At 39.9% G+C, this 21,708-nt stretch overlaps 1 protein-coding gene across 6 annotated transcripts in view; it reads left to right on the top strand.

Annotated features, from left to right (window-relative positions):
* The window catches only part of PDE4D (phosphodiesterase 4D), a 1,379,610-nt gene that overhangs the window by 441,688 nt on the left and 916,214 nt on the right, over nt 1-21,708 (top strand). For 5 of the 6 annotated variants that reach the window (XM_041765463.1, XM_041765464.1, XM_041765467.1 and 2 more), the window contains one exon: nt 17,539-17,768. In XM_041765463.1, the coding sequence (XP_041621397.1) occupies nt 17,539-17,768 (230 nt within the window). Of the gene's footprint in view, nt 1-17,538; nt 17,769-21,708 lie in introns of those variants that run through there. The other variant, XM_041765473.1, reaches the window with a different exon arrangement.

The raw sequence follows: 21,708 nt of genomic DNA, 5'->3' as shown, positions 1-21,708 counted from the left end.
TTGTTAATGTTCAGAGCTAACTTTTCCACTGAAAGAAGTGTTTTCTTTACTAATTTGTAAAAGATTTTACATATTAAGGATATTAACCATTTGGCATACCTGTTGCTAGTATTTTCTGTTTGTCATTTATCTGAATTTTTGTATATTTTTATAAACAGTTTCTAATATTTAAAAATTTGTCATTTTTTCCCACTGTTGTGTTTATAAACACTTTCTCATCCAAAGATGAATTAAATGTGTATTTTTATTTTCATGGCTTACTTTTTATATACTATAAGTATTTAGTATATTAGTGTTAACTATCTGCAAATTATTGTGCAAGAGCTTTCTAGAACATTTTTATCTTGCAAACTGAAACTATACCCATTGAGCAGCAAATCCTCTTCCCTTTTCCCTCAAGCCCCTGCAGCCAGCATTTTACTCTCTAAGAATCTGACTATGAAAGATACATCATATAAGTGGAATCATTCAGTATTAGAAATTTTATGACTAACTTATTTTCCTTAGTTTAAGTCCTCAAGGTTCATCTGTGTTCATGTGATAGGATTTTCTTTCTCAGTCTTAATCACACACATATCTATCTATCTATCTATCTATCTATCTATCTATCCACACACACACACAGACCACATTTTATTTATACATTCATCTGTTGATGGACATTTGAGTTGTGTCTACCTCTTGGCTTCTGTGAATAGGGCTGCTGAGAATATCAGTAATATACATACCTTCTTGAGATCTTGTTTTCAGTTCTTTCAGTTACATACCCAAAGGTTGGATTGACAGTTCTTTTATAAATATTTTGTGGAAGTCCTATATTATTTTTGAAAGCAAGAGGACCATTTTACTATCCTACCAACAATCAGAAGGGTTTTTTATGCATTTTGCCCAAACCTGTTATTTTGTTTTTTTGCTGATAGCCAACCTAATGCATGTAGATATACCATTGTTGCTTTGGTTTGCATTTTTTTAAAAAATTAGTGATGTTGAGCATCATTTAATATGTTTAGTATTCATCTGTACATCATTTTTGGAGAAATGTTTATTCAAGTTCTTTGTTCATTTTTATGTGAGTTGACTTTTGTCGTTGAGTTTTAGGTGTTTATATAATTTGGATATTAACCTCTCATTAGATACATTATTTACAAATATTTTCATTATGCATCTGCCATAGGTATTTTCTTTATGGTTGCCATAAGGATTATTTAATACATTTTATAGTTAGAGCAATCTATTTTAAACTGATAATTTCCATCATATACAAAAATGCTACTCCTTTCATCCCCTTCACTTAACATTACCAATTTTACAGATTATATATTTTTATACTGTGTATCCATTAACATAGCTTTAGAGTTTTCAATGTTCTTATATTTTAAATGCTGCACTATAATTTAAAATGATTTATGTACCAAAGAATTCTGTATTTATCTAAATATTTACCTTCATATTTCACCAGAGAGCTTTATATCTTCATATGACTTTGTGTTTCTGCTAGTGTCCTTTTGTTTCAACTTGAAGGACTCCCTCTAGCAATTCTCATAAGGCAGACCTTGTGATGATGAATTCTGCCCACTTTTGTTCATCTGGGAAATTCTTTATAGATCTTCATTTCAAAAGACAATTTTGCTGGCTATGATATTCTTGGTTGGCAGTGTTTTTCTTTCAGCACTTTGAATATATCATCCTACTCTCTTCTGGCCTGTAATGTTTCTGCTGCGAAATTCACTGACAATCTTATCCAGACTCTTTTTATGTGATAAGTCACTTTTCCCTTGCTGCTTCTTAGATTTTCTCTTTGCTTTTGACTTTTATTTATTTAATGTGTCTCAGTGGAGGCTTCTTTAAGTTTATCTCAAAGTTCTTTTTGTTCTTGAATTTGGATGTTTGTTTCCTTCCTTGGAATTGGGCAGTTTTCAGACATTATTTCTTCAGTTAAGCTCTCCACCCCTTTCTCTCTTTCTTTTCGTTCTGAGACTCTCATAATGCATATATAAGTCCCTTAGGATTTTCTCACTTTTAAAATTCATTTTTCTTTTTTTCCTTCTGACTTCATAATTTCAAATGACCTGTCTTTAGGTCCACTGATTCTTTCTTCTGCTTAAGCCTGCTGTTGATTTCCTCTAGTGATTTTTCAATCCAGTTACTATATTCTTCAAGTCTGGAATTATTGTTTAATTCTTTTACAGTTTCTCTTTGTTGATGTTCTCATTTTGTTCATGCATAATTTTATTTCATTTTTGATTGTCTGAGTTCTCTTGTAGCACACTGAGTTCCTTTAAGACAATTCTTTTGAATTTTTTTGTCAGGAATTTTATATATTTTTGTTCCCTTAGGGTCAATTTCTGGAAAATTTTTTGTTCCTTTGAATGGGCTATGTTTCCTTATGTTTTCATGTGCATTGTTGTTGTTGTTTTTATTACTACTACTACTACTACTACTACTACTACTACTACTACTACTACTTTGCTGTGATTTGTGCATTTGCAAAAACAACCATCTTTTCCAGTCTTTACAGACTAGCTTTGTAGAGAAGTGCTGCCATCATGGTAAATTCTGGAGGCCTCTCAAGTCTTTTCTGGAGATGCATCTTCTCTGAATGTGTGCATTAACTTCTCAATTAGTGAGGTTTGCCAGTTACTTTTTCAGGAGTTTATATTTTCTTGCTCCCTCTGTTGTCTGTCTGCAGTGTCTTGAAAGTTCTGGCCTTTTTTCTGTTCTTGGTGGCCTCCACACATCTACAGTATTCTGGTTTCTCTTCATTGCTCTATGTTGGGTGAGACAGAAACCAGTTCCTTGGGCTGCCCCACAAAGGGTGGAACACTGGATGTACAGTGCTCTCTTCTCTGTCCCTCCAAAAAGAAAAGCCACAAGTTGGGATTTTTCTTCCCTTTGCACCAAACTGTGCATCTTGGGAGAAAGTTATCATGGTTGAGATGAAATGGCTTTTTCTTTTGTGGCTCTTCTTGGCTTTGCACTTGGCTGGAGAACTGCAACTTAGTAACTGGTTCCTGGAGTTCTCATAAATATTCTTTGGACTTTAGATTGCTGTTAAGTTGGTGTCTCAAAAGGAGAATGAGGTCTGGAGCTTTCTATTCCACCTCAGATGGTGAACATAGCATACCCACTTTCCCCAACATCTATCTAACTGTTCCTTCCTCATTCATTAGTTGATAGTGTTTCCTTTAACACATATTAACACACCTTAAGTTCTTACATAAGAAATATTTCAGGAAATTCTGTATTGTTTCATTGATCTGTCAATTATTTGCAAGCACCAAACTGATTTTGTGATTGTAACATCACAGTATAATTTTATATGTAGTAGGGTAAGATTATCCCTGTATTATTTTTTTATTCTAAGAACACTTTCATTCTCACTTTTCTTTTAAAGACCTCTTCAATACTTTTAAAAAAGAAAAAAAAATCAGATTTTTTGTTTTTGTTTTTTGCGATGACATCAAGCCTAGAAAATAATTGCAAGGAATATCAGGATTGTTTACATAAGTCTTAAGAAATTCATGTAGATCTCTTACTATAGTTTTCACCTATTTTTAAGCTTTTTGAAAAAGTAACTAGGATATTTTTCTATTGTAGCTTTAGCAACAACAGCTCTTTGATTTCATTTTTAAAAAGCCTTTTCCATATTCTATTTTATAACTGGACAAATGTACCCAACTCTTCTTTGAAGTATTTTTCAATTTTGGGGGGGGGGTTCTACATTAAACCAGTTTTTATTTTTTTATTTTATTATTATTATTTTTTTAATAAATTTTTTTTAAATTTTATTTATTTATGATAGGCACACAGTGAGAGAGAGAGAAGCAGAGACATAGGCAGAGGGAGAAGCAGGCTCCATGCACCGGGAGCCCGACGTGGGATTCGATCCCGGGTCTCCAGGATCGCGCCCCTGGCCAAAGGCAGGCGCCAAACCGCTGCGCCACCCAGGGATCCCCTAAACCAGTTTTTAAACAAATGATGATAATAATTTATTTATTTTTACTATAGTTCTGTGACTTTTATTTCTATTTCTATTTCACTGATAAGCCTGAAATTCCTGAAAAGCTGAGGCATTGTTACATTTGGATTTAAATGATTAGCATTGGTGTCAGGTAAACCTGTCTGAAAACCTGGCTTTATCACATACTAGTAGTTTCCCTTAAACCCCCCCCCAAAGTGGAAGTTAAATGGAAAATGAACCTTCCTAAGGCTTATTTTCCAAATTTGTAAAAATAGGAATAATAACAGTCTTTCATGAAGAGTCCTTTTTTTTTTTGAGGATGAAATTTTATTTATTTATCAATTTATTCATTCATTTATCCTTCATTCCAGTATAATTAACATTCAGTGTTATATTAGTTTCAGGTATACGATATAGTGATTCAACAATTCTATACATTATTTGATACTCAAAGACCAAGCAGTTACTTATACAGAACATGTAGTACAATAAATATTATTAATAATGCTAAATAAAAGGGGTAGATGGGAGCATTCTTTTATTTTTTTATTTTATTTTATGGGAGCATTTTTTTATTTTAAGGAGAATAAATGTTATGTTTCACCATTAAGTATAATGTTGAATGTAGATAATATAAACATTATTTTGATCTACAGTTTATCAATGAAATATTTTATAGTTATCTAAACATCAAAGCCAAGAGTGAAAGCACAATTCCTTGCTCTTTCCATCTCAAGAGGAATATAGCATCACTCTGTTTCTCCTTTCCTTTCTACACCTCAGTCTGTTAGTTTATTCTAGAATTACAGACCTGTTTTATTATTATAAATATACTTTCTCTTAGGTGAACATTTTTGTTTGTGCTTTCATGTTCGAAGATATATTTCTGATTGATACTGGTATTTAAATTAAATTTGAAAGTGAAGACAGTAGGTCTTTGTGTGCCTCTTAATATTGTGGTTTCACCCTTATTACTCAAGTAAGATATTTTTCAAAGCACTGAGAAAATAAGCCGCTGAGTTTTAACCCATTCTTCTAGGAAGACATGATTTTCAGGGGTCCACAAAAATTGTTAGTTTCTTTTTTGTAGCTATGATCCTATTACTGTATATCATTGTGAAGTCAATAATTGATAGAAGTCACATTTTTTTTCCTTAAATTTTCTTTGCTTCCTCTACAAAAAAATAGAATCTGCTTCATTTTTCAAGGTCATCCAGGAAAGGTACAATGCTATTTACAGAAAGTTGACTGAATCTCCCAGTTTCAAAATTTCTTTTTGATGAGGATATATAGTAGAATGTTGCTGAATGGGAAGTTTTCTATTGATTTTAGGAACTTTTTAGAAGTTTTGATGAATGAATTACAGGGGATGACTTTACAAAGGCTTCGATAATTTCTTTGTCTTCTAATCCATTTGAAATCACAGCCTGCATTTGGATTATGTTCTGTGGATGTTTGAGAGCTATCCACTATCTTTGTGTTAACCTGAGGTGGAGATTTTCTTTTCATATGGCACTCATTTTTGAAAGAGTGCCTTTTCTGTATCAGTATTCAAATATCCTTTTGAAAATGGATTGTGTTAATTCAGTGCAATGCCTGCCCTTTTTAATATTGAAAGACCTTAGGTATTTATCTTTATTGCTTTGACTTCTGAGTTTCTTATAAGATCATTTGGGCAACCTTAGCATTGGACTTTAAGATAAATACATACAATGAGTAATGAGATAAGGGAGAAAATATTTGTCTTAGGGAATCTTAAGGCAGATTTTCAATTATTGCTCTATGTCTCATGAACAATTTCATAGAGACACACTGGTATAATACATATCAAAAATGTCTACTTTTGGTATAGAGTGCTTTTGAATTGTATGATCTTTAATTTATTGTAATAGTAACCTATTAAATAGTATCCTGGTCATTACAGTGATAGGATATATTGGCTCAGTATTCAAAAATTGTCTTGCTGGGATCCCTGGGTGGCGCAGCGGTTTGGCGCCTGCCTTTGGCCCAAGGCGCGATCCTGGAGACCCGGGATCGAATCCCACATCAGGCTCCCGGTGCATGGAGCCTGCTTCTCCCTCCGCCTGTGTCTCTGCCTCTCTCTCTCTCTCTCTCTGTGACTATCATAAATAAATAAAAAATTAAAAAAAAAATTAAAAAAAAAAAACAAAACAAAAATTGTCTTGTTTATACTGGAAATTGAGACACAGGGAAACTACTTTTTCAGAGCTTAATTTTGGAGGAAACTCATTATACAAGAAAAAGGGATGTAAAATTGGAAGTGATACAATTCTATTTTCAGCCTAGTCTGTTCTTTTCCCTAAAACCTGTACAACTCTTCAACCTGCTAACTTCTACAATGTTCTGCATAGCATAGGTACTTTGGAATCAATGAGTGCCTGAAATCTTTAGCACTTTTTGAAAAATTCAAGTGAAAATATTTATCATAGTGAATATATATTTGAAAGAAGTTTCAGACGTGGGACTAACCAAAAGCAGTTTGAGTGACTAAAATCTTGGAATTCTAAACGAAATTCCTTTTTGTGTGCTGTAGCCGCTAAGGTAACGTATATATATTTTGTTGTTTTGAGAATTTAAAGGGATATTTTAAGTATAATCCTTACAAGTGTTATACTCAGAACAGGACTATACCAATAAAGCATATTTCTGCTGCAAATGATTGAAATCCAATTCAAATTAGCTTAGACAAATAAACAAAAAGATTGTGTGATTTTGATAAGAGTGAAGGAGGGGAGATGGATCCTTTGTTCACATAAATCAAGGGAATAAAATTTCTGAAAGAACCACCTCCTCTGCATCTTGTTCATCTTGCTCCCCTGAAACTCAGCTTCATTCTTTCCTACCACAGTCCAGTTTCTTTTGATTGCTGGGAGACATGACACAGGTTCTTCCAGAGTTTATCTTGCCTTTCACCATCAGTGGGGAGGAGTGGGTTTACATGTTCCCACTTCAGCAATATACAAATCTTCAAAAGGATTTTGTTTCTCTATCCTTGGACCAGAAGTCCATGCTTATAGCTATGGTATGGGGGGGGATGTAGATTGGTATCACTAGCTGAACTGCAAGTTGGAGTAGGGGGAAGTGTGGTAGTCCCAGGAGGAACAGGGAGGTGGAGTCATAGGAAGGACAACACAGCCAGATTAAGGAGTGATATAAAGTGCCACTGAAAAATGAATGTTACATGGATGTCAAATTTCTGTTTTGGAAGAAATCACAAACTTTGAGAGTCCCTAAGTTAACAAGATGGGGATGATAAATTACTTCATTAGAAGGTGGAAGAAATGAAGGGAGAAATCCCAGCCAGCGCAGCCATTCACGACTCTTATTTCATAATTTATAATTTGCCCAAAAAGGAAGGACAAGAGAACATATCTGTGGTAGACGGAATAATGGTACTGAAAGATGTCTGTGTTCAGCAGCTCACAATGTGTGAATCTGTTTCTTACATGGCAAGAGGGACTTTACAGTGATCAGGAGTCGCATTTCCAAAGTCATGATGTGGAATGTGATACTGAATGGAGGTTCAACCCCCAAGTAACAGAGTTAGTAAAAAGGAATAATGGAATACAAAAGCAGAAATTAAATTACTAACAGGTAAAACCACTTTGGCAGGGTGGATTAAAGTGCTGTCCTAGGCTTTAAAACATTTGAATGATCAACCCTAGGGCCTATCGCCCCATCTGCCTGATTGAGGACCCTTGTAGAGACACTTGAGGCTGTAAATATATGGCAGTTGTGGGAGACAGCCATCACCTCGACTCTTACTGAGGACTGACATGTTATACTGCTGAGGACATCAAGCCCCATCACACCTTGGGAAGGTGTATTCTACTGGAATTTGTAATGAAATGTCCTACCAGGATGGATGGGTTACTTTGCACCTTTAGGTGAGGAGCAGCTACATAATAAGTTCAACTGGGACTCCATTGTCCTGCTGTAAGCTGTACTCCTTGAAACACATTATATTGGCATGGAACACACACCATTTAAAGAAAGAAAAAGACGGAAATCTTGGGTTGGTAAGTTCTGCTCCTAGTCCCTCTCTCCGCATCTGACAGTGCTGCCTTCCCCTGGCATCGTAAACACAACCAGCTCAAACTCTTGAAGCTCCAGCCACATTAACACCTAATCATCAGGGCACAAATGTAATTTTTATACACGGTGAATATTTTCCCATACGATTTCCTAGTAAATAGCTATCTTTTCAGCTTTGGACTTTTGCTGTTCTTCTAGTGTCTGGTCACAAGGTGGGCACCTTGATGGAAATACCTTTCTAGCATGAGCCCACTTGTATGTCTGGCAAAGCAATCAATCCAACTTTTGGGTAAGTGAACAGCTGCCACCTTCTAGTTTGTCAGAATTACCACAGTGGGTATAACCACTTCAGAAAGGGGATTAGAAGGCCTTAAAGCAGTATATTAAGGAATAACAACCTAATAATAACTCTTACTCTTAATTCATCTAATATTACTAATACTGATCCAGAAACTTGTGGTTCACACTATCAATAACTGGGTAACTGGGCCTGCGTGTTCTTTTTTTTTTTTTAACCTCATTCAAACTGTACATCAAACTGTTGACCAGAAGGGTCCTAAAAATACCACCATCAAAACCATGGATGGTTAGGGGCACCTGGGTGGTTGGTGTAGTTGGTTAAGTGGCTGACTCTTAGTTTCTGCTAGGTCATGATCTCAGGGTTGTGGGATTGAGCCCCAGCGCTCAGTGCAGTCTGCTTAAGTTTTTTCCTCCCCCTCCCCCCATCAATCAATCAATCAATCAATCAGTCTTAAAAAAAAAAAAAACCATAAGCCATGGATGGCTATGCTAAAGTTTGGGATGGTTCATTTGGCTCACCCTGGCCTGTGGACATTTGAGCATGCAGACAGACATCCGTATGCTGGGAAGAGAAGTATCACTCTAAATGAAATCAACCCAGTTATACCAGGGATAGGGGATGGATATTCCCAAAGCTGTGTAGTTATTCTCACATTAAAGGACAGTGACCGGTTTGGCTCCGACTGGTCGCGCAGCCTGGTGTCCTGGGATACCCGATGGTACCCAATGGCGGTAAACTGCAATCTTTGTGGCTTCCACCGTACTGTTCGGGCTGCTGCACCTTGGCTTTTCCTTGGCCACAGGGGAGAATCCACCCCACAGTAACAAAAATTACCAACCTGTTTCCTGGAGACACACTCCCTTACACCAGTATGGGCACCTGGCCGCCGTCGTTGTCCCCTCAGGGGCCCGGAGGACATTACAGGACACGCACAGGACCCGCCTCAACGTCTCCAACGAGCCGCAGTGGTCGGCGGAGCCTGTTGGCCCCGAGCCCTGCCCGCCCCACTGAGGAAGCCGCGCTGCGCACAGGAGGGCCGCGGGGCCGCGCGGGGAGCGACGCCCGGGTGTGCGGCGAGGCCTGCGCCCCTGCGTCACCGGCGTCAGCCCGAGCGAGGACACCCGCGGTCGCCCCGCGCGACCGACCTCGACGAATCCGCGGCGCGCAGCCCGGGCCCGGCAGAGCGGCTCCCCCGCTCGGGAGTCACCCCCTCGCCCGGCTCCTCTCGCCGCGGCCCCGCCGCCCCCAGGGCCGCCCCGCCGGGAGGGGAGCCGCTGCCGGCCGCTGCCGCCCCACCCGGAAGAGGGCCGCGGGGGACGGGGGGCGGAGGTCACGGGAGGTCATGACCTCGGGCCGACCCCTGGGAGGCGCCTCGCTGGTGCGGCCTGAGGGGGCCTTGCGCGGTGGAGGCGTCTGGGCGGGGCCTGGCGCTCGGGAGGCTCCGCGGGACCGCACAGCCCGGCCTCCCGGGGGCGGCCGCCCGCGCCTCACCCCGCCCCCCGCGCGCTGGTGGCCACTCTGGCGGCTCCCGAGGTTTCCAAGCAGCGGTGTGTGGGATGAGAAGAGAGCCGCGGAAGGACCGCCTCGTGGAGGAGGCTGAGGGGCGGGCGCCGCGGATCCCGCTGTGGCAGCAGAACTGACTGGGCAGGTGACAGAATCCGACGTCCCCCTTTTCTACTGGCGGGTCACCTCTGCCAAGGCCCATTCCTCGCACAGACGTGTCGCCCTCCCTCCGTACTCCCCGGGGGGCCCTGAGTCCCTGTGTCGCCCTCCCTCCGTACTCCCCGGGGGGGGGCCCTGAGTCCCCTGTGTCGCCCTCCCTCCGTACTCCCCGGGGGGCCGAGTCCCCTGTGTCGCCCTCCCTCCGTACTCCCCGCGGGGGGCCCTGAGTCCCCTGTGTCGCCCTCCCTCCGTACTCCCCGGGGAGGCCTGAGTCCCCTGTGTCGCCCTCCCTCCGTACTCCCCGGGGAGGCCTGAGTCCCCTGTGTCGCCCTCCCTCCGTACTCCCCGGGGGGGGGGGCCCTGAGTCCCTGTGTCGCCCTCCCTCCGTACTCCCCGCGGGGGGCCCTGAGTCCCCTGTGTCGCCCTCCCTCCGTACTCCCCGGGGAGGCCTGAGTCCCCTGTGTCGCCCTCCCTCCGTACTCCCCGGGGGGCCCTGAGTCCCTGTGTCGCCCTCCTCCGTACTCCCCGGGGAGGCCTGAGTCCCTGGGCCCCCTCCCTCCGTACTCCCCGGGGGCCCTGAGTCCCCTGTGTCGCCCTCCCTCCGTACTCCCCGGGGAGGCCTGAGTCCCCTGTGTCGCCCTCCCTCCGTACTCCCCGGGGGGGGGGGGCCCTGAGTCCCCTGTGTCGCCCTCCCTCCGTACTCCCCGCGGGGGGCCCTGAGTCCCCTGTGTCGCCCTCCCTCCGTACTCCCCGGGGAGGCCTGAGTCCCCTGTGTCGCCCTCCCTCCGTACTCCCCGGGGAGGCCTGAGTCCCTGTGTCGCCCTCCCTCCGTACTCCCCGGGGGCCCTGAGTCCCCTGTGTCGCCCTCCCTCCGTACTCCCCGGGGAGGCCTGAGTCCCCTGTGTCGCCCTCCCTCCGTACTCCCCCGGGGGGGGGGGGGGCCCTGAGTCCCCTGTGTCGCCCTCCCTCCGTACTCCCCGGGGGGCCTGAGTCCCCTGTGTCGCCCTCCCTCCGTACTCCCCGGGGCCCTGGTCCCTGGGGGCCCTCCCTCCGTACTCCCCGGGGAGGCCTGAGTCCCCTGTGTCGCCCTCCCTCCGTACTCCCCGGGGAGGCCTGAGTCCCCTGTGTCGCCCTCCCTCCGTACTCCCCGGGGGCCCTGAGTCCCTGTGTCGCCCTCCCTCCGTACTCCCCGGGGGGGGGGGCCCTGAGTCCCTGTGTCGCCCTCCCTCCGTACTCCCCGGGGGCCCTGAGTCCCCTGTGTCGCCCTCCCTCCGTACTCCCCGGGGGGCCGAGTCCCCTGTGTCGCCCTCCCTCCGTACTCCCCGGGGGGGGGGGGCCCTGAGTCCCCTGTGTCGCCCTCCCTCCGTACTCCGTGGGGGGGCCCTAAGTCCTGTGTCACAGCTCTCTTGCTCTTTCTACTGGCGATTTTCCATTATCTGTGTCCCAACAGGACTTTAAGCACTTAAGGGAAAGGAAGTACCTCAGGCATCTGCATTTCCAGTGCCCAACGGGGAACTTGGAGATCGTGGATACCTAATCAGTTCTTTTTTTTTTTTTTCTTAAGATTTTATTTATTTATTCATGAGAGACAGAGGGAGAGAGAGAGAGACAGACAGACAGACAGGCAGAGGGAGAAGCAGGCTCCAAGCAGGGAACGCGACGTGGGACTCAATCCGGGGTCTCCAGGATCACACCCTGGGCCAAAGGCGGTGCTAAAGGGCTGAGCCACCCGGGCTGCCCATTTAATCAATTCTTAACTGAGAAATTCACTAGGGAAGAATGATGGATGAATGGATAAAGAAGATGTGGTCTATGAATACAATGGAATATTCCTCAGCCATTGGAAATGACAAATACCTACCATTTGCTTCAACGTGGATGGACCTGGAGGGTATTATGCTGAGTGAAAGAAGTCAATTGGAGAAGGACAAACGTTATATTGTCTCATTCATTTGGGGAATATAAAAATTAATGAAAGGGAATAAAGGGAAAGGAGAGAAAATGAGTGAAAATATCAGTGAGGGTGACAAATATGAGAGACACCTAACTCTGGGAAAAGAACAAGGGGTAGTGGAAAGGGAGGTGGCGGATGGTTGGGGTGACTGGGTGATGGGCACTGAAGGGGGCACTTGGTGGAATGAGCACTGGGTGTTATGCTATATGTTGGCAAATTGAACTCCAGTAAAAAAAATTTTAAAAAAGAATGATGTCATGATGAGGATAACTGGAACCTCAAGAGTCAAGTTGTGATTATATATAATATAGCACCAGCTATAAATAAGGAAACCTCAAATTTTAGTGGCTTCCCAGAATGAAGAATTATTTGTGGCTCATGTAGCTCAAATTAAGTGTTTCTGACTGCTCAGTGGCCCTCCTCTGAAGAGTGATTTAGGAGCCATGACTTCCATTTTTTTTATCTCCATGATCTTCAGTCTAAGGCAAGGGGTCACAGGTTTTATGGGCCAGGTGTGAAAGTGATATACATTTCCTTGACTTGTAATCCACACACCCCTGGTATGTCTACAACTGCCTCCAGCAGAGCCTGGAAAGGGGATGTTGCTGTGTGCCCAGAAACATTCTCTCCTACAATGCCACTGTATGTACATTGAAAGATAATTCTCTATTGAGAAGTTCATTTTTACATACACATGTGAAACAACATCAACAACTATGAGATTATTAGCAACCACAGCGATTTATTTAACACTAGTTATGTATATGTTTCTATTCCTAGGGCCTTGTAAACTGATTTGCTATGTACTTTGGGATGGAAAAAAAGAGAACAAAGGAATTAATTAAATACCCTGCATAGAAGCTGAAGGAAACAGAAAGGAAAATAATAATGATAATGATGACAATATGCTTAGTATTCACTCATTTGTTATGTTAATTATCATGTGATTATTTTCTTTAGGTATGCCTTTCAGAGACATATTTGTCCTAACAGTGAAAAGAATTATCTCAAAGTTATTATTATTATTTTTGGTCAGCTGTTCCAAATAAATGGTTTAATTACCAAAGACAATTTCGTTTTGTTTCAAGGTAACAGGTTTGTGGTCACTCATTCAAAAGTTTTAGTGTTTTTTTCTCTTTTGATATTGTATATCTTAAAGCAAATTAAGTGGTATTTATGAGTCCCATTAATAACAAGGTGAATATTGTTTCATTTTATTATGGAGACTCTCACTGTAGTTTTTAATCCCCAAATAATACATTTTTATAGAGAATATAGGAGCTAGTAATAAAAATATGAAAATCACCACTAATGCCATCTCTCAGAAAAAGCCATTTTAGAGAATTGGAATATATCCTTCCAGAATTTTTCTATGAATATAGTATGTTGATTTTTCATTTTGTTGTTTTAGCATTGTTTTACAAAAATAAGGCCACTTTTATTCTGTTTTTCGTCAATGTTATAATCACATATCCTGCATTAACAACCTCATAGTATTTTATAATATGATAAATCAAAATTTATTAAGCCAATTAGATTACATTCAGTTATTCATTATTACAGATAAGCTGGAATGAATCTCTTTATACCTGGATCTTTGCCAGTCTTATTGGACTATGTCTAAAATGTCAAAACCATTAGTTCCAAGTTTTAGTGCACAGGAGTCATCCTGGGGTCTTATTCAGACTCCCAGGCCCTGGTCATAGAGATTCTGATTTAGGCAGATCTGAAATACAGCTTGGGAATCTGAATTTTAGCAAGCACCATCTGTGATTATCATGCAGGGGATTTGAGCATCATATTTTGAGAAATAATGGCTTAGGGATATTATAAATGCTATCTTATCCCTCCAACCTTTGCAAAAATGCCATTTTCCAGCAGTAAGATATATGTGTCCTGGTGGTCAGTTTTACATTTCTTTCCCAAATTATGCCATTTAACCTCCTGCCTTCTACCAGATAAACTTGTTTATTTATTTTTGAAATGTCATTGATACACACTGATCTGGAATTTTTAAAGAGCCATTTATCATACTGGTTTTTTGAGTGGAAATGTTAGGATATAGACATGGGCTGTTTTAACATTTTTATTGTCAGGATAAAAATACTACACTTTATTTTTAATAGAGGTTGTTCTCTCAAAAGAGGTTACCTCTCGAGGTTTTCTCTAAAAAGAGAATGTCACAAACACTGAGTCTTTCATCAGATAGCCTGGGTTATATAAAGCATTTTTGCAGTAGCAATGCTATTGTCAGAGTGGGCAGCTCAGCACTTATAAAAATATATTAGCTTAGGCCAGTTGCATTCAGTGTTCAGCTCTGCTAGACTCATCCTTTGTTCTTCTTTTTCCATATTCATCCTGAAAAAGGGTATCTCTACAGTTCAGTCATTAACTGCTCTTAAGAAACGTGTAAGGCAAATTAGACCTGTTAGCAATCCCAGAATGTGGGTTCAGTTTGTGCTTATGTCCTTAGATGAACACACAGAACTTCACAAAAACACAGAGGCTCACTTTCTCAATCTAAAAGCAAGGAATGTGATGTATATTACCTTTTATTTTCTGTATTTGCCGTCTCTCTACCCATTGATTTTGCCATTGGCCATTATAAAATCAGACTGTTTCAAAACTGAAAGTGGCCTTAAGTTTCATTTTGTACAATCTCTCAACTTTATGTCTAAAGAAACTAAAGCCCAGAAAGGTTCAGTGACTCCTTAACACCACAAAGTAATTAGTGGCAAAGTTGGGCCTGGAAACTCTATCTCCTGATTTAATAAACAGGGATTATCATTAATTTTCAGTGTTTATGTAAAGCTGTCCTGATCTCAGTTCTGTTGTTGTTATTATTTAAATGAAAATGTAAAGCTTATTAAGTTTTGGTCAATTCGTATGTGTTCTCTTCTAGTATCTGCACCCTGCCATACCATACTTGTTAGAGGTAGTAAAACATAGTTGTTGGGATCCCTGGGTGGCACAGCGGTTTGTCACCTGCCTTTGGCCCAGGGCACAATCCTGGAGACCTGGGATCGAATCCCACATCGGGCTCCCGGTGCATGGAGCCTGCTTCTTCCTTTGCCTGTGTCTCTGCCTCTCTCTCTCTCTCTCTCTCTCTCTCTCTATCATAAATAAATAAAAATTAAAAAAAAAAAACATAGTTGTTAATAGCTCCACCTTTAACTAAAAATAGATTTGATGTTGGATCTTGACCTGTAGGGTAATCAGCCATCCTAGTTTTGGCCTGCGGGATTTCCCCCAGGTACGGAATTTTCAGTGTTAAGATCAGAAGGTCCCACGCAACCTGGCATAGTTACCCTACTAACCATGTAGCTGTGTGATGAAGGCATGCTGTTTTATAGGTTTCTGTTTCTCTCTGAGCAAAATGGGAAAAGTAATAAAACCTAACTCAGGATTTCTGTAAAATTTACATGAATTGGTATATGTAAAACATAGCACCATTTAACAAAGACTCAACAAATATTAGTCATTAATATTAACTTTCCCCGATTTATTGAGATATAATTGACATAGAGCAGTATATAAGTTTAAGGTGCACTATAATTTGTACTTACAAATGTGAAATCATTACCACAATAAGTTTAGTTATCATTCATCATCCCAAATAGATACAAAAAGGAAAAAGAAAAAAAAATCTCCTCATGATAAGAACTCTTAGGATTTACTTTGTTAACTTCCACATATATTATATAGCAATATTAACTGAAGTCATCATGCTGTAAATTATATCCCTACTATGTATTTATCTTATAATGGGCAATTGTTCCTTTTGACCATTTTCATTGAATTTCCCCTCCCTCTACCCCTGCTTCTGGTAACCAGAAATTGGACCTCTTTTTCTATGAGGTTTTTTTTTCTTCTCGGATTCTACATGTAACTGAGATCATACAGAATTTATTTTTTCTGACTTACTTAACTTAGCATAATGCTCTTAAGGCCCAACTATGTTGTTGGAAGTGTCAGGACTCGCTCCTTTTTTAAAGCTATTATTATTAATGTTGTTTTACAAATCAAGAAGATTCCTCAGAACAGAGCACAGATTCTCAGAATCTGAATCTTCATATCTAGGTTTTGAAATAAATGAACTTTGACTTTATCTTAGACATATTCTTTACCTTTTTGGTGCTCTTATTTTATTCTACTTATCCATAAAATTAGATAATAAAACCAAAGGCTGAAGAGAGTACATCACTGCATGTCCTTTTACATTTTTTAAAGATATAAATCAGGAAAAGACAAATTTTCTATGTGGAATTCATATGGATGAAGGAAGTATAAAAGGCAGCATAGTTCTGTGAGAATATAAAGGAAATTAGCCTGGATTATAGTAATAGTAGCTGCCATTTTGTTGAGTGCAAACTGTGCCAGACAGTAGTGCTTTGAATACTTCATGTCTCTGTTCCAGACAATAACCTTGAGATAATAATAATAAAAATTATTACCCTCAATGTTCAAATGGAGAACCAACCTTACTTGTCCAAAGACAGTATAATAAGGAGTACAATAGAAATTCTAAACTAGGTATGAGCTCTTCAAAGTCAGTTTTTAACTTATAATGGACGAGCTAATTTTGGGGAAAAGTACTTTGCCTCCCTTGGCTAGTTTCTTTACCTGTAAAACTCAGAAGGAAACAAGATTGTTATTTATGATTATCACATTGCAGGTAATGAGGAATGCAGTTTATTATGTTTCTAATAAAAACAACAGCAACAACAGAAAAACTCAGGGAGATTAAGCAACACTCCAAGAACACAACTAAGTGGCAACACAAAGACTAAAACCCAGCATGTTAACCTGGTAACATTTGAAGACAATCGTTCTGAGGCCATGCATATAAGCATTGTTAGAATAGACTGTCCAACCTCTGGGAAATAAAAAGTGCTCATGTAACAGTATGTTTTTTTCCAATTAGGATCAAAATACTAAATTTTCTACTTTATTTTAGAGTTGATTTGCCTTTGCCTGTGGATAATAAAGATCTAATTTGCAAAACTCAGCTATGATTTTAACAACTCTACTGGGTGTTCAGCTTCCCTTTTCATGTCCTTTTTTTTTTAATTCCACAAAATCTTACTATAAAGGTTTGCACAGAATATTCAAGTAACACATAACATGAAAATGTGTTACAAATATGGTCCTGAGTTTGGAGAAAAAGAATAGGACTCATTCTCTTCCTTGCTCTTCATAGGCATGTAGGTATATAGGTATGTCGTATGTCGAGATATATATGTGAATTTTTTGTAAATCGCTTTATAGAAGTAGAGAAATATTTTGATTTGCCCTTGATTTTTATAGAATTCACACACAAAGCTCATAGATTCTAAAATTATTGGAGATGTCAGTTAACTGTAACAACTGAGCCATATCTAAATATACTGGTGAACAAATTTACTGTTTTAAAAATAAATCTAGATTTCAGTTATTCTAATCTTTGCACCAAATATCGTTCTGTTAGTGTTGTTGCTTCATAGTTAGCATTTTTCATGTATACTTTTCTCTTAATTTCTTTCTCCAAAAGTATACAGCTATTATGTATTTGATCAGTGGTGGGACTTTTCTTGAGAACTGTACTTTTTTCAACTCTTGCATTAGGCCTCTGAAGAAACCCTGCATTCCAGTAATGAAGAGGAAGACCCTTTCCGAGGAATGGAACCCTATCTAGTCCGGAGACTTTCTTGCCGCAATGTTCAGCTCCCCCCTCTTGCCTTCAGACAGTTGGAACAAGCAGACTTGAAAAGTGAATCAGAGAACATTCCAAGACCAACCAGCCTTCCCCTGAAGATTCTACCGCTGATTGCTATCACTTCTGCAGACTCCAGTGGGTGAGTGCCTTTGGGCCACGTTTTCCCATCTTGTATTTTGGATGGTGATTGTTTTCTTTGGTCTTTTGAGATTTTGCGGCTCATTGCTTGATTTGAGTGGGAGGAAAATGGGGTTTCTAGAGTCACAAGAAAGAAGGGTGATTTTTTCCTCAGGTAATGTCTCTGTCTCTGCAGGGGAAGCCGTTTTAGTCAAATTGTTTTACACAGAGGATTGGAAAGGTATTGGTGAATGATCATAAGTGTCTAGGAAAGGGGACTTCGACTTGGAAAATTAATATTGGTCATATGTGATTTAATAAAAATATTCTTAACAAATGAGAACTAATGGACAAATTACCACATAGACATACATATCTGGAAACAGTAGGCAATGTTCACTGATGCAAAACCAATTTGAAATCAAGAATAGATTGTCCTGTAATTAGAATCAAAAGAAATATGCACTTATATTCATGAGCCTAGTAATTTGGCCTTTGGCATTTCAAGGTGTTACTTACCAGAATACTGTTTCAGATCCCAGCGTGAGGTGGTTTTATTTAGGATTAGTACATATGGAAGGATCACACATAGTCACCATCTTCATCATGCAATTACATTTATATCTCCAACTTTGCAGAGTATTTACGTTTTTGTTCTCTCTCTGCTCTTTACCAGTAAAGTTTTTACCCTTTAAAAGCAACATCACCAGGTTAAAAAAAAAATTGTGAAAGAAAGTATGGATAATGGCCGCATCCCTTATTTGCTGTTTTGTTCAGCTGCATTTTTAAGAAGCTTGAATAGAAGAGTAAGGAGGATGCCAGTGGCCCATACTTGGAAAAACTCTAGAGTATTTGCTAAGATTACAAGAACAAAAAACAATTTGTTATGTGACAAGTGTGATTCTTCCCCATTCTCTGTCAAATTTAAGGCATGTCTAGAGAAGATACTTCTGGATTTTCCTAAAAGTTGTTAGAAAAGTTGTGATCAGGAGAAATTTTCCCATTAACTGTTCTTTAAGATATTGAACTTAGTTTGAATTTTTACAGATCAGCTCAACAGGGCTGTGTTATTAAAAGGTATAAAGAAATTACAATTAGATAAGAATATAGCAAATTCTTACTTTGAAGCAATGGAAAGAAGAAATATTTGTTTAGTTGTTTTGGGTATTGGTTTTAGTTTTTGATGAACTATATATCTAAAGAAGAGTGTATTCCTATTCATCAAACACACTAAAGCATTTGGGAATTTTATATGGCAGCTTGACCTGAACATTCTTTGAAAAACACTGTTTCAAAAAACTGATTTCCCCTTTCTTTGGGATCAACACCACTACTGTTCATCTGTGTAGAGGGCAGGATTCCCAGATATCAGGGGTGTCAGAGGTCACCAAGACCATCCCTAGTTTCCATAATTTGCTAGATGATCTTCCAGAACTCAGGAAATAGTCATATTCATGGTGAGGTTTAGTACAGCAAAAGTATACAAAGCAAAATCAGCAAAGAAAAAGGCACATGGGGCAAAATCGAGAGGAATCCAGACACAAGCTTCTGAGAGTCTCTATTCCCAGTCAAACAGGATGCACTTAATTCCTCTAGAAATGAGCTGTGACAGCACATGTGAAATGTATCACCAGAGAAGCCTTCTAGCAGAGAAACCTATGAAGGACTCAGTGCTTACATGAGGAATCTAAAATAATGCAACTCATAGAAACAGTAGACTTGGTAAAGAAGTAATTTGGTTTGCCAGGGGCTGGGGTACGGGAAATGGGAAATTGCTATTCAATGGGTATTTAGTTAGAACTATGCAAAATGAATCCTTTCTAGAGACCTACTGTCCAACATTATCCCTATAGTGGACAATACTGTGTTGCATGCTTAAAAATTTATCACTAGGGTAGATCTCGTGCTAAATGTTCTTGGCACAATTTTAAAAACCCCGCAAAATAAAAAACAGACTCAGTGCCCAGAATTTTTACTGGAGGCTGGTCACTGAGGCACCCTCTAGCTAGCATGTGGCTAAATTTCAGATTCCCAGAAGGAAAGCAGTCATTCATCATAAACTAGATTTTTTGGCAGAACCAGTTTAGGCACAGTGAACACTTTTACCATTTAGGGACTGGTGGGTACCCTCCTGGAATCCAAGTTTCTAGATGCCAGCTAGGGCCCACCTTTACAGCTTTTCTAAAGATAACAGTCACAGGCCTGATGTTAACTCTTTGCTGCACATCAGGTTTATCTTAGAATCATTGTCCTGCTTTTTCTACATTTGAATAAGAAAAGATTATTTATAATTAAAATTAAAATTAACTTAAGCCTGCGATGTATTCGATTAACTTTGGTATCTCAAAAAAATTGATGGCTGGCCATGATTTCTCATTCAAACCTTATATTATATCATCTGCTATTAAAAGAATATGATGCAGTATATCTAATATATCTCTATGTGGCAATGTGTATAATTAAAATTTCTCAGGCAAAAGACAAACTCAATTAAAGTTTAATGTGTTGCTAAAAACAATTAGCCCCTAAATGCCAAAGAACTTATAGGTTCAGAATCGTCTGTATGGTAGTACTTCTTGGTTTAGAGTTTTTTTCCTTCCTAGTAAGAATCTAAGAATCAAGTGTAAGTGAAATGGTGCTTACCATTTGTAAAATACTCATTATTTTGGAGAAAAAAAAATATGTCTTGTAGAGAGGTGAAACCAGGGAAAGTTGTCTATGCCTGAAGGCAGCCAGGAGAATCCATGGATAAGAGTGACCAATAAGAAACATAAACTAAGAATGTATTAAAGGAATAGTTATTACCTTCTGAAGCAAAAATTATTTGTGAATTGAGTGTTTGAGAAATATAAAAATCAGGTGTATACTTTTCTGGAATATCTAAGCTTTAGAAAGGAAGCAAAAGGTAAAGTTAGGGGTTATTTTCTGTAGTCATTTCAGTTAATCAAAACCCCAGCTATCTTCCCAGAAAGGGCTCATGAGGAATTGAGACTATTTTGGCTCTGTTGTTTCAGTTCCCCATTGTTAAAAGTGAGCATACCCCCCAGGTCCCACTGTCAACCTATGCTGAGACATTGGTAACTGGAAATCTTTGATGGCAAAGGAGGCTTTCCATATCCTTTGGATTTCTTTTTCTTACTTTCTTAACATGATTATTTTGCACTCTTTATTCTGGTGTATCAACACACCAGACACCTGCTCTGTCTGGTATCACACAGTGCGTCTAGAGACTTATGCCACCTCTTTAGAAAGATACAGTGTGGCCCCAAGAGTAACTCGTTTCTGAAGGGAACTTGGGCCTGAAGAGATTAGTGTTAGGGATGGTGCTATTAGCTTCCCTATGAAGTACCTGGGTCAAGGGACTGAGTTTGAGAGGGTTTCTTTAAATGAACAATTCCACAATTCTACTTTTTTTTTTGGGGGGGGGGGTACTAGGCAATATGAATACATTCAAATGTATGCCATTTAAAAACTCTCTTTAGGTATGCCTGAGGTGTTAGCTTGTGTACACTGTGATTTCTCAACCTTTAGATAACTTTAAAAGATGACAAAACAGGACTATCAGACCTAAGATCCTGAAAACCTTGAATGTATCTATGAGCTTTCCATATGGGGTACAGTCACAGGCTTCACAGCTATATATTGACTCTCAGTGAAGTAAGAGGGACACCTTTTAATGGGCTTGAGATGCTGTGACCTTGGTAAAGAAGTAATTTGGAAGGTCATCGCTTTTCATATTTCTCTGCTAGATAGTTTTCTCTCCATTTACTTTTTAAAAACTTTTTATTAAGAGACTGTTCACAGGCAGTAAAATATGTAAATCTTAAATATACATCTTGATAAATTTTTATATATTTATACACCGATGTAGTAATGTTGCAGTTTCCTACCTCCTATCACTGAAGATTAGTTTGGCCCCTTCTTGGACATCATATAAATGGGTTTGTATAGTGTGATCTTTG

The sequence above is a fragment of the Vulpes lagopus genome, chromosome 8, assembly GCF_018345385.1.
Source record: "Vulpes lagopus strain Blue_001 chromosome 8, ASM1834538v1, whole genome shotgun sequence".
In the NCBI taxonomy this organism is placed as follows: domain Eukaryota; kingdom Metazoa; phylum Chordata; class Mammalia; order Carnivora; family Canidae; genus Vulpes; species Vulpes lagopus.
This window is presented reverse-complemented; position numbering and strand designations above follow the sequence as displayed.